A 15,035-nucleotide genomic window follows, 5' to 3' on the forward strand; every position below is an offset into this window, starting at 1 on the left:
CTCTCAACACAGGTGCCCCACAGGGCTGTGTCCTAAGCCCCCTCCTTATACCCATGACTGCATCGCCGCACACTGTTCCAATGTACTAATTAAATTTGGTGACGACACTACACTAATCTCAAATAATAATGAGGCAGCCTACAGAGAAGAAGTCATCATTCTAACACAGCGGTGTCAAGAAAACAACCTCTTCCTCAATGTCGCAAAAACAAAGGAGCTGGTTGTGGACTACAAGAGGAATGGAGACAGACCTATCGACATCAATGGATCTGGGGTTGAGAGGGTGAACAACTTTAAGTTCCTCGGCATACACATCACTGAGGATGTCACATGGTCTGTACATACCGGCTGTGTGGTGAAAGAGTTGCTGTTGTGCCATTTGAGACGGTTGAAGATGTTTGGTTTGGGACCCCAAATCCTAAGAATTTCTATAGGGCCACAATTGAGAGCATCCTGACTGGCTGCATTACTGCCTGGTATGGGAACTGTACTTCCCTCTATCACAGGACTCTGCAGAGAATGGTGTGGACAGCCCAGCACATCTTCCCACTATTCAGGACATTTACAAAGATAGGTGTGTAAAAAGGACCCGAAGGATCATTGGGGACCAGAGTCACCCCAACCATAAACTGTTCCAGTTGCTACCATCTGGGAAGTGATACCAGAGCATAAAAGCCAGGACCAACAGGCTCTGGGACAGCTTCTTCCACCAGGCTGTCAGACAGCTTAATTCATGCTGACACAACTGTATTTACATGTTACATTGACTTCCTGTTGTACGTGCTATTTATTATAAATTACTATGAATTGCACATTGCACCTTTAGACGGAGACATAGCGTAAAGATTTTTACTCCTCATGTATATGAAGAAAGTAAGTAATAAAGTCAATTTAATTCAAACTCGTCAACTTCATCAACTTTGCCTCCAACCTCCACTTTGGTCTCAAATTTAACTGGTCCATTTCTGACACCTCTCTTTCCTTCTCATTCGAGAAATGATGAGATGTCCTCCCTTTTCAAAGAAAGGAACTTTCCTTCTTCCACCACTAACACTGTTCTCGTCCGCATCTCCTCCATTTTGCGTACGACTGCCTTCACCCAATTAACCCAACACCCTAACAGGGATAGGGTTCCTCTTGTCCTTATCTATCACCACACTAGGCTCCACGCCCAGCACATAATTCTCCATAACTTCCATCTTTCCCAAAGGGATCCCACCACCACGCACATCTTTCCCTCCTGTTCATTTTCCACTTCCCACAGGGATCACTCTCTACACGACTCCCTTGTCCATTTAGCCCTCCCCACTGATCTTCCTCCTGATATGTATCCTTGCAAGCAGGACAGGTGCTACACCTGCCCCTACACCTCCTCCCACCCTACCGTTCAGGGCTCCAAACAGTCTTTCCAGGTAAGGTGGCACTTCACCTGTCAGTCTGTTGGGGTTATCCACTGTATCCAGTGCTCCCAGTGCGGTCTCATGTATATCTGTGAGACCCAACTCAGACTGGGAAACTGCTTCTCTGAGCACGTAAGCGCCATCAAAAAGTGGGATCTTCCAGAGCCGACCCATTTCAATTCTACTTGCTGTTCCCAATCCAACATGTCAGCCCATGGCTTCCTCTACTGCCGTGATGAGGCCACCATTAGGTTGGTAGAGCAACACCTTCTATTCATTCTGGGTAGCCTCCAACCTGATGGCACGAACATAGGTTCTCGAACTTCCGATAGTTGCCCCCACCCCCACCTTCACCATTCCAAATTCCCATTTCTCTCTCTTGCCTTATTTCCTTACCTGCCCATAACCTCCCTCTGGTGCTCCTCCACCATCCCCTTGTTCCACTGACCTCTGACCTTTCCTATCAGATACCCTATTCTCCAGACCTTTATCACTTTCACCATTTGACCTCCCAGCTCTTTAATTCACCACTCCCCCTCTTCTGGTTTCACCTACCACCTACTACCCTGTACTTCTTCTGCCCCTCCCCTCTCCTTACTTTGACTTTGCATCTCTTTTTTCCAGTCCTGATGAAGGATCTCGGCTCAAAACATTGACTGTTTACTCTTTTCCATGGATGCTGCCTGGCCTGCTGAGTTCCTCCAGCATCTTATGTGTATTACCACGAGCTCCCACTTTTTCTGGCGGACGGGAAAATTTTGGGGCTCAGCAAAGCTGTCTCCCGATCTACATTGGGTCTCATCGATATACAAGAGGCTGCACCGGGAGCACCAGATACAGTAGATGACCCCAAGCACACTCACAGGTGAGGTGTAGAGCTGCAACATTCCTCAGGGAGGTGAAAGGGCTGGTGTAGCACTTTGGTACTTGCAGGGATAACAGCTCGGAGGGAGATTAGTAGGGAGAGACGAGTGGACAAGGGAATCGTTGGGGGATTGATCCCTGTTGAAAGCTAAGGTGTGGTAAGTGAGGGAAAGATATATTTAGTGGGAGGATCCCTTTGCAGATGGCAGAAGTTGCAGAGGATGTTTTGTTGGAACCAGAGGCTTGTGGCCATGATAGGTAAGGACAAGAGGAACTCTATCACAGTTAAGGTGGTGAGAAGATGGGGTGAGAGTTGACCATCACTGCTGTCCCCATCCACATCTCTTCCATTTCACGCATGTCTGCCCTCACCCCATCGACCCGCTACCCACCAGGGATAGGGATGCTCTTGTCCTCACCTACCACCCCAGCAGCCTCCATGTCCAGCATATCATTCTCCATAACTTCCGCCACCTCCAGCGGGATCCCACCAACATGCACATCTTTCCCTCGCTCCACTTTATGCAAGGAGTCAATCCCTACATGACCCCCTGTTCCATTTGTCCCTCCTCACTAACCCCCTCCTGGTATTTATCCTTGCAAGCAGAACAATGCCATACCTGCCTATTCACCTCCCTCACCAATCTGGGCTCCAAAATGTCCTTCCAGGTGAGGCAACGTTTCATCAGTGAATCTGCTCTGATTAATGAGGCTTTGGGCCTACTCTGGGCTGCTCGGAGGTTTGGACCTGAGGGCTCAGGTTTGGTTCGGAATGTTGATGTGCACATCAGGTGTTGGTCTTTTGTTTTAATTTTTATTCTTTTTTTCTTTAACTGGTTCTTTTGGGCTTCTTGCTTTGTGGCTACGTGTGAGCAAACAAATCTCAAAGTTGTATAATTTATACATTCTTTGACAATAAATGTATTATCAATCTTTGAATCTTGCCACTGATGGTGACCCCCACAAATTTGTTACACTCGTATGATGTGCCCTCATCTCCAATAATGGTTATTCCAAAGTCAAAGATTTGTATTCGATCCTTTATTAGCATTTAGCAAGCATACGATCTTTTAATATCTACCCTCCCCCCTCCCCTTAACCCTTCCCCCTGATACATACCCCTACCTAAAAGAAAAGAAAGAAAAAGAAAAAAAGAGAAAAAAAAAGAAAGAAAGACTGCCTGGATATTGGAAGGTCTCCACATGCTCCATGGGATTTGAAATAAATTTAATATATTTATTTGTTTCTTTCCCCAAAGGATCAACATCTTTATCATCAGAGCACCAATATATACCATCCTATCTTTTGTAAATAAGGGCGCCAAACATTCAAAAATGTATCATATTTATCTCTTAAATTATACGTAATTTTTTCAAGTGGAATACAGCTAAAAATTTCATTATTTCAACGATCCATACTTAAGTACGAATCCGATTTCCAAGTACCTGCAAAAGCCTTCTTGGCTACTGCCAATGCAATTTTTATAAACTCTTTCTGGTATTTATTCAATTTAAGTTTCGGTTTTATCCCTTTGATGTCACCTAATAAAAATAATATAGGGTTATGTGGAAGTTGAGTTCCAGTAATTTGTTCCAATTAAACTCTGAAATTTATCCAAAAAGGTTGAATTTTGGAACAGGACCAAGTAGAATGTAAAAAAGTACCAATTTCTTGATTACACCGAAAACATTGATCAGATAAATTTGAATTTAATCTATTTTTTGCGGTGTAATATATAATTGGTGTAAAAAATTATATTGTACTAGTCTGAGTCAAACATTTATTGTATTTGTCATACTATCAAGACATAGTCTTGACCAATTTGTTTCATTAATATTAATACTCAAATCCGTTTCCCATTTTTGTCTTGACTTGTGAATTCCTTGTTTAAGTGTCTGTTTTTGAATCAGATTATACATAAAAGAAATGAATTTTTTAATTTCTCCTTTTTGAATTAAAGTTTCAATTTCATTACAAATTTCAAAAACATTGTTTGAGCCAGTTTATCTCTTAAATAAGCCCTTAATTGAAGGTAACAAAAGAAAGTGTTACTTGATATTTTATATTTATTCTTTAATTGTACTTCCTTCATAACAGTCTCCTATACATCTAATCCCTTTTTGGTACCAATTATATAAAAGTTGATTATCCATTGTAAAAGGAATGTCTGTTTTGAATCAAAGGTCTCCTTGCTAATAAAGATTTCTGTATTTCATCATCAACATTTATCTTATTTCATAGATCAATCAAATGTTTTAATATAGGAGATTCTTTCTTTTCCCGTAGCCATTTAGATTCCCATTTATATATAAAATCCTCGAGTGTATTTTCTCCTATCTTATTTAATTCTATTCTAATAAATGCCGGTTTTCATTCGTCACAAAAGATGCAATAAATCTAAGTTGGTTTGCTTTGTAATAGTTCTTAAATTTGGAAGTTGTAACCCTCCTAACTCAAATTTCCATGTCAATTTTTCCAACAATATTCTTGACATCTTAACCTTCCAAAGAAATTTCCTCACACATTTACTTAATTCTCGAAAAAATGTCTGTGGCAGTTGTATTGGTAGTGTTTGAAATAAATACTGTAATCTAGGAAATATATTCATTTTTACAGCATTGATTCTACCCATTAATTTTATCGGTACTATCATCCAATTGTCAAGATCTTCTTGAATTTTTTCAATAGTGGTAAAGAATTAAATTTATATTATTTCTTTATATCATAGAAAACATAGAAAATAGGTGCAGGAGTAGGCCATTCGGCCCTTCGAGCCTGCACCGCCATTTATTATCATCATGGCTGATCATCCAACTCAGAACCCTGCCCCAGCCTTCCCTCCATACCCCCTGATCCCCGTAGCCACAAGGGCCATATCTAACTCCCTCTTAAATATAGCCAATGAACTGGCCTCAACAGTTTCCTGTGGCAGAGAATTCCACAGATTCACCACTCTCTGTGTGAAGAAGTTTTACCTAATCTCGGTCCTAAAAGGCTTCCCCTTTATCCTCAAACTGTGACCCCTCGTTCTGGACTTCCCCAACATCGGAAACAATCTTCCTGCATCTAGCCTGTCCAATCCCTTTAGGATTTTATATGTTTCAATCAGATCCCCCCTCAATCTACTAAATTCCAACGAGTACAAGCCCAGTTCATCCAGTCTTTCTTCATATGAAAGTCCTGCCATCCCAGGAATCAATCTGGTGAACCTTCTTTGTACTCCCTCTATGGAAAGGATGTCTTTCCTCAGATTAGGGGACCAAAACTGCACACAATACTCCAGGTGTGGTCTCACCAAGGCCTTGTACAACTGCAGTAGTACCTCCCTGCTCCTGTACTCGAATCCTCTCGCTATAAATGCCAGCATACCATTCGCCTTTTTCACTGCCTGCTGTACCTGCATGCCCACTTTCAATGACTGGTGTATAATGACACCCAGGTCTCGTTGCACCTCCCCTTTTCCTAATAGGCCACCATTCAAATAATAATCTGTTTTCCTATTTTTTGCCACCAAAGTGGATAACTTCACATTTATCCACATTAAATTGCATCTGCCATGAATTTGCCCACTCACCCAACCTATCCAAGTCACTCTGCATCCTCTTAGCATCCTCCTCACAGCTAACACTGCCACCCAGCTTCGTGTCATCTGCAAACTTGGAGATGCTGCATTTAATTCCCTCATCCAAGTCATTAATATATATTGTAAACAACTGGGGTCCCAGCACTGAGCCTTGCGGTACCCCACTAGTTACCGCCTGCCATTCTGAAAAGGTCCCATTTATTCCCACTCTTTGCTTCCTGTCTGCTAACCAATTCTCTATCCACATCAATACCTTACCCCCAATACCGTGTGCTTTAAGTTTGCACACTAATCTCCTGTGTGGGACCTTGTCAAAAGCCTTTTGAAAATCCAAATATACCACATCCACTGGTTCTCCCCTATCCACTCTACTAGTTACATCCTCAAAAAATTCTATGAGATTCGTCAGACATGATTTTCCTTTCACAAATCCATGCTGACTTTGTCCGATCATTTCACCGCTTTCCAAATGTGCTGTTATCACATCCTTGATAACTGACTCCAGCAGTTTCCCCACCACCGACGTTAGGCTAACCGGTCTATAATTCCCCAGTTTCTCTCTCCCTCCTTTTTTAAAAAGTGGGGTTACATTAGCCACCCTCCAATCCTCAGGAACTAGTCCAGAATCTAACGAGTTTTGAAAAATTATCACTAATGCATCCACTATTTCTTGGGCTACTTCCTTAAGCACTCTGGGATGCAGACCATCTGGCCCTGGGGATTTATCTGCCTTCAATCCCTTCAATTTACCTAACACCACTTCCCTACTAACATGTATTTCGCTCAGTTCCTCCATCTCACTGGACCCTCTGTCCCCTACTATTTCTGGAAGATTATTTATGTCCTCCTTAGTGAAGACAGAACCAAAGTAATTATTCAATTGGTCTGCCATGTCCTTGCTCCCCATAATCAATTCACCTGTTTCTGTCTGTAGGGGACCTACATTTGTCTTTACCAGTCTTTTCCTTTTTACATATCTATAAAAGCTTTTACAGTCAGTTTTTATGTTCCATGCCAGTTTTCTCTCATAATCTTTTTTCCCCTTCCTAATTAAGCCCTTTGTCCTCCTCTGCTAAACTCTGAATTTCTCCCAGTCCTCAGGTGAGCCACTTTCTCTGGCTAATTTGTATGCTTCTTCTTTGGAATTGATACTATCCCTAATTTCTCTTGTCAGCCACGGGTGCACTACCTTCCTTGATTTATTCTTTTGCCAAACTGGGATGAACAATTGTTGTAGTTCATCCATGCAACCTTTAAATGCTTGCCATTGCATATCCACCGTCAATCCTTTAAGTGTCATTTGCCAGTCTATCTTAGCTAATTCACGTCTCATACCTTCAAAGTTACCCCTCTTTAAGTTCAGAACCTTTGTTTCTGAATTATCATTATCAAGTCTTATACCTAAGTACTTTGTACCATTTATCGGCCATCTAAATAGGGTTGCTAACAACATTGACTATAGTCTCCTTTAGTAAGAGGTAAGATCTCACTTTTATCCCAATTTATTTTGTACCCTGATTCTTTCCCATATTCTTCCGATCTAGAAGATAGTTTACGCAATGAATGCAATGGGTTTGTTAAATAAATCAAAACATCATCAGCAAATAAATTAATCTTATATTCCTCCTGATTAGCTCTAAAACCCTTAATATCTGAATCAATTCTAATTAATTCAGCTAACGGTTCTATCGCCAATACAAATAAAGCAGGTGATAATGGACAACCTTGTCTAGTTGACCTTTTTAACTGGAATAGTGTTGAAATTTGACTATTTGTCACTACTTTAGCATTAGGATTAGTGTTTAAGGTTTTAATCCAGTTTATAAAAGGTATTCCTAACCCATATTTATTAAGTAGATTATCTAAATATTTACCAAAATTAATACATATGGATCAAACAGGATTTATTAAAAATAGACAATCGGCAGATAATGTAACTCGGCTACTTAGTATAATTCATTTGGCACAAAATAGGGGAGAAATGAGTATGGTAGTAGCCTTGGATGCAGAAAAAGCATTTGATAGATTGGAATGGGATTTTTTTTTTAAAGTATTAGAAAAATATGGGTTAAGCATACAATCTTGAAGCGATGAATCAAAGTGAAATTAATTGTATTTGAACAGCCAACAAAAGAAACGAGATTTGTCATATCCCCCACCACCCCCGCTGCAAACGGCTGTGAACAAAGCACGAATGCATAACTTATTCCCTTCACTTATACCGCGTCCCCACTCATGCGACTGGTTCCTATATTAAACATAATAAACACACAACACAGAATCCAATGCAGATCGCAAACAGATGCATGGCTCCTACAGGGAGACTTATGAAGCTCTTCGGTAGGTACATGGATGATGAAAAAATGGAGCGATAAGTAGGAGGGAAGGGTTATATTGATCTTAGAGCAGGTGAAAAGGTCACCACAAGATCCTTGGCCAAAGGGTCTGTACTGTGCTGTACTGATCTGGGTTCTAAGATTGGCACATCATGGGCTGTGTGACAGAGAGCGTTCGGTGAACACAATCCTTACATGCACACAGAAAATGTTGGAGGAGCTCAGCAGACCAGGCAGCATTTATGGAAAAGTGTAAACAGTCAACGTTTCAAGCCAAGACCATTTAACAGGACTGGAAAAAAGAGATGAGAAGTCAGAGTAAGAAAGTGGTGGGGGAGGGGGGATTGGGATGAAGACGTACAAGGTAGTAGGTAGTGGGGAGAGGGAGGGGTGAAGTAAACAGTTAGGAAGTCGATTGGTGAAAGAGATATCTCTGGAGACAGATTATCTACTGATATTTTTTATAAACCCACTGATTCTTACAGCTACCTGGACTGTACCTCTTCCCACCCTGTCACTTGTGAAAATGCCAGAGTGATGTAGTGGTACCTGGAAGTCCAACCGTCCAAATAGTGTGTCCATCATAAAACAAGGAAAGGAAATATTACTGCAGACTGTCTGACTTGTCTGCAGAACATTGTAGCCTCAGGAGAGGAGGGTAGTTACGTGACGGAGAGCGCACGGCAAACATACTCCTTAACTTGCACATTTACACACACACACAGACGAACATGGACACAGAGGCACACACACACACCCACTCAAACACACACACCAACACACAAACAGACACACACACCCACTCAAACACACACACCAACACACAAACAGACACACACACCCACTCAAACACACACACCAACACACAAACAGACACACACACCCACTCAAACACACACACCAACACACACACACACACACCCCTCCACTCAAACACACACACCAACACACAAACACACACACACACCCACTCAAACACACACACCAATTCAAACACACACACACACCCACCCAAACACACACACCAACTCAAACACACACACACCCACTCAAACACACACACCAACACACAAACAGACACACACACACCCACTCAAACACACACACCAACACACAAACAGATACACACACACCCCACTCAAACACACACACCAACACACAGACACACACACACCCCACTCAAACACACACACCAACACACAAACAGACACACACACACCCCACTCAAACACACACACCAACACACAAACAGACACACACACACACCCCACTCAAACACACACACCAACACACAAACAGACACACACACACACACTCAAACACACACACACACTCAAACACACACACACACTCAAACACACACACCAACTCAAACACACACACACACCCACTCAAACACACACACCAACACACAAACACACACACACCCACTCAAACACACACACCAACTCAAACACACACACACACCCACTCAAACACACACACCAACTCAAACACACACACACCCACTCAAACACACACACCAACTCAAACACACACACACCCACTCAAACACACACACACACCCACTCAAACACACACACCAACTCAAACACACACACACACCCACTCAAACACACACACCAACACACAAACACACACACACACTCAAACACACACACCAACTCAAACACACACACACACCCACTCAAACACACACACCAACACACACACACACCCACTCAAACACACACACACCCACTCAAACACACACACCAACACACAAACACACACACACACTCAAACACACACACCAACTCAAACACACACACACTCAAACACACACACCAACACACAAACACAGACACACACCCACTCAAACACACACCCCCACTCAAACACACACACACACAAACACACACACCAACACACAAACACACACACACACCCACTCAAACACACACACCAACTCAAACACACACACACCCACTCAAACACACACACCAACACACAAACACACACACACACACACTCAAACACACACACCAACTCAAACACACACACACACCCACTCAAACACACACACACACCCACTCAAACACACACACCAACTCAAACACACACACACACCCACTCAAACACACACACCAACACACAAACACACACACACACAAACACACACACCAACACACAAACACACACACACCCACTCAAACACACACACCAACTCAAACACACACACACCCACTCAAACACACACACCAACACACAAACACACACACACACACACTCAAACACACACATCAACTCAAACACACACACACACCCACTCAAACACACACACCAACACACAAACACACACACACACCCACTCAAACACACACACCAACACACACACAGACACACCAACACACAGACACACACACACACACACGCACAGACACACACACCCACTCAAACACACACACCAACACACAGACACACACACACACACCCCCACTCAAACACACACACACACAAACACACACACAGACACACACATACCCACTCAAATACACACACACACACACACACACACACACACACACACACACACACTCACACTCTTTAAGAAAGCAGGAAGGCAGCAGAAAGGAAATTCTAGACCAGTTATCCTGACCTCAGTGGTTGGTTGGGAAGATGTTAGAGTAAATTGTTAAGGACGAGGTGTTGGAATACCTGGCAACACAGGACAAGGTAGGACAAAGTCAGCATGGTTTCCTTCACAGAAAATCCTGCCTGACAAACCTGTTGGAATTCTTTGAGGAGATTACAAGTAGGATAGTTAAAGGGAATGTAGTAGATGTTGTATATTTGGACTTTCAGAAGGCCTTTGACAAGGAGCCATACATGAGGCTGCTTACCAAGTTAAGAGCCAATGGCATTACAAGAAAGTTACTAACATGCATTGGTTGATTGGTAGGAGGCAGTGAGTGGAAATAAAATGGTCCTTTTCTGGTTGGCTACCAGTGACTAGTGGTGTACCACAGGGGTCGGTATTGGGACCTCTTCTTTTTATACTTTTATGCTAAATGATTTAGATGATGGAATGGATGGCTTTGTTGCCAAGTTTGCAGATCATACAAAGATTGGTGGAGGGGCAGGTAGTGTTGGGGAAACAGGTAGGATGCAGAAAGATTTAGACAGATTAGGAGAATGGGCAAGACAGTGGCAAATGAAATACAATGTTGAAAAATGCATGGTCATGCACTTTGGTCGAATTCATTTCAAGAGGTCTAGAATACAAGAGCAAGGATGTGATACTGAAGCTTTATAAGGCACTGGTGAGGCCTCACCTTGAGTATTGTGAACAGTTTTGGGCTCCTCATCTTAGAAGAGATGTGCTGGCATTGGAGATGGTCCAGAGGAGGTTCACAAGGATGATTCCAGGAATGAAAGGGTTATCACATGAGGAACATTTGATGGCTCTGGGTCTGTACACACTGGTATTTAGAAGGATGAGGGGGGATCTCATTGAAACCTTTTGAATCTTGAAAGGCCTAGACAGAGTAGATGTGGAAAGGATGTTTCCCATCGTGGGTGAGTCGAGGACAAGAGGGTACAGCCTCAGGATAGAGGGGCGTCCATTCAAAACAGAGATGCGGAGAAGTTTCTTTAGCCAGAAGTTGGTGAATTTGTGGAATTTATTACCACTGGCAGCTGTGGAGGCCCGGTCACTACATGTATTCAAGGCAGAGATTGAAAGGTTCTTGATTGAACATGGCATCAAAGGTTACGGGGAGAAGGTCGGGAACTGGGGTTGAAGAAGAGAAAAAAATGAATCAGCCATGATTGAATAGCGGAGCAGACTCAATGGGCCAAATGGCCTAATTCTGCTCCTATTCATTTGGTCTAAATGGTCACATACACACACACACACACACACACACACGTAAATTGTAAGTTGTAAGTAAGTATTGGCAGTTTTCTTTTCACTTTGGGCACACTGAATAAACACCCTTGTTCAACAGTATTAAGGGAATCCAACCATCTTTTTTCCTTTGGTCTGTTGCCCAGAAAAAACTACATTCTACAACTCAGTGAATTCAAATGAATCAAGGACGGTGGAAGCAACAAGACCAATTGTCATTGCTCGTGCCATGTACTTGAAGGAGATGGAGGCTGCCATTTTGTGAAGCTGCTCTGCATCCTCCATTTTGCGAACTGAAATTGCCTGTCTAGTGTTTTAAAGTAGACTCAATGATGCTCCAGATAATCTGCTAAACCTGAGATCATTCTGAGATAAGCTGTGTATTGTGTGCAATGGCAGGTTTACAGAAGTATCTTGCTGGACTCAGGGTCTGGGTCACTTCGTTTAACTGCTTTGAATCCGTCAGAGTTGAAGAGAATGAAGAGCCTTAAAATACCAGATGTCACTTGTGGAGAAGGACAATAAATGGATGCAGGCTTGGATCAGAGCCAATAAGCAGGTGCTAAAGGTCAGCCAGATGCCCCATAGACAATAACACTGAAATGCAACATTTGAGCTGGTAAGGAACAAATATAAAAGCAGATGCTTTGAGTGCACTGGCAGCAAAAACTCTCTGGAGACCCAACATTGCGGACGTAGAGAACCCCAGTGACACATGGAGATTCGGACCAGGACAACGAGGAGCACATGACTAGCAGAGAGTCCTTTTAACTGGGATTACCTTCTCTATTCTTTGACAGCTCATGGAAGGTCAGGAAAACTTAGTGGGTGTGCACACAGGAACGTGATCGTGTAAATTCACGAGTTCTTCCACTGAGACAACAAAGGTAGTTTTCGGTAATCACAGATTCTCTCTGTACCTCCCTGATTATTAGTACGAAGAGGTAGATTGTTGTAACAGGTCTTAACCTATGATCTAACAGTTGAATGGCCAGTCAGGTGCTGAACTCCCCTATTGCCTCTGTTATTAGAATGGACAAAGTCATCTTTTCATTCACTACCAAAATCCTTTTTAATCTCCTGACTGAGAACAGTGTTTGACTCTAATCTTTGCTGCTCACTCAGTGTTCTGTTAACAGTGCCAGACACTCTCTCTGGGTCTAACCAATATTTTCTACCCTTATTACGAGCAGACACTCACCTGGGATTGTACCAATAATGGGAATAAATGAAAGCCCAATGGCAACGTTCCGTCCAGTTTCCATTAACTTCTCAGTTTCCCTTTCTTCCTTCAGTTTTTTCTCTGCATCTCTCAGTGACTCTCTTGAACGACGCAGGCGATTTTCATATTCTTCCTTCTCCTTTCTAATGTTCGGTAACTGGGCTTGTAAACTGCTCAGCTGCTGTTTCTTCTCTTTCATTGCTTCTTGCAATCGGCCTTTCTCTTCTGTTAACTTCTCACAGACTGACTGAACCTTTCTGAGGCAGCCAGAAGCCACGTCGTAAGCTCCCTGTGCTCCACTGTGTGCTTTCTGGACCAGTATCTGGATCAAAGCAGTATCCGTCTCAGTCAACTTCCCATTCCTGATTCTGCTCAGCGAAGTGGCCAGTAACTTCAAAGCATCAATCTCTCTTGAAAGATATGTTTCGATCCTATGGGCATCTTCTTTACTGAAAAGCTGTACTGCTGCCATGGTCCCTCTAGAAACACAGAGGTCAGATATTATTGAGTTGTAGTGTCACATGCTCCATGGGTCAGAAGTTATACAGCACGGAAACAGGCTCTTCGGCCCAACAGATTCCTGTTGCCCACCATGCCCTGTTCATTCCAGTCCCATTTGATGGCGTTTGCCCATAACCTTCTAAACATTTCCAATCCATGTACTTCTCCAACTGTTTTTTGTTATTGTACCTGTCTCAGACACTTCCCCTGGGAATTCGTTCCCCTTTGTGTCAAAAAATATCCCTCAAGTTCCAATTAAATCTCTCCCCTCTCACCTTAAATCTGTGCCCTGAGTTTTGCACTCCCCAACCCTGGGGCAAAGACTGAGTGCATTCACCTGATCCATGCCCCTCTATAGAGGATATTCTGCACCTCTACAAGATCAAAGAACTGAAGTCCCATCCTGTCCAAACTCTCCCTATAATTCAGTCCCTCAAGTCATGGCAACATCATTGTAAATCTTTTCTGCACTCTTTCCAGTTTCATCACTTTTCCTGTTTCAGGGCAACTGAAGTGAAATGCAATACTCCAAATGCCTCCTCACCAGCGTCCTGTACAACTGCTACAGATCTTCTAGCTTTTATACTCAATGTCGTGTCTTGTGAAGGCCAGTACTCCAAAAGTGTCCTTCACTACACTGTCTGCCTGTGACTGAGCTCTCATGTACTTGTACACCAAGGTCCCTCCGTCTTACAGCTCTCCCCAGGGACCTGGTGTTTACTGTAAAAGTATTTCCTGGATTTGACTTTCCAAAATTCATCACCTCACACTTCTCTGAATTTAGTTCCATTTGCCATTCCTTGGTGCAATTTCGCAGCAGATCACGATCGCACTAGAATTTTTGACAACTTCTTCACTGTCCACTCTATACAAGCTATTTTAGAGTCATCAGCAAACTTAGTAACCATGTCCACTGCATTCTTATCTAAATTACTGATAGAGATGACATACAACACTGGGCTCAGCACCAAGTCCTGAGGCACACCACGAATCACAGGCCTCCATTCAGGGAACTAACATTCCACCGAGCACCCCCAGTTTTTTACCATCAAGCTCTCTATGTATCCACTAATCTCTCCCTGAATTCCTTGTGATCTAAACTTGTAGAACAGCCTGATGTAGATCCCTAACAAAAGCCTTTTATAAATACCACGTCTACACCCTGCCCTCATCTTGGTCACATCTCCAGCAACTCAGTCATGACCTCCCACACACAAAGACTCACCGGCTACCCCATTCT

General features: G+C 42.9%; 1 protein-coding gene across 1 annotated transcript in view; it reads right to left on the reverse strand.

The window, feature by feature from the left end:
• LOC134350348 (uncharacterized) overlaps window positions 1-15,035 on the reverse strand; it is a 53,654-nt gene that overhangs the window by 15,316 nt on the left and 23,303 nt on the right. Inside the window, exon 2 of the mRNA XM_063055418.1 lies at window positions 13,274-13,773. Within this exon, the coding sequence (XP_062911488.1) occupies window positions 13,274-13,766 (493 nt within the window). The 5' untranslated portion in view covers window positions 13,767-13,773. The remainder of the gene's footprint in view (window positions 1-13,273; window positions 13,774-15,035) is intronic.

This window comes from Mobula hypostoma, chromosome 8, assembly GCF_963921235.1.
Source record: "Mobula hypostoma chromosome 8, sMobHyp1.1, whole genome shotgun sequence".
Classification (NCBI taxonomy): Eukaryota; Metazoa; Chordata; class Chondrichthyes; order Myliobatiformes; family Myliobatidae; genus Mobula; species Mobula hypostoma.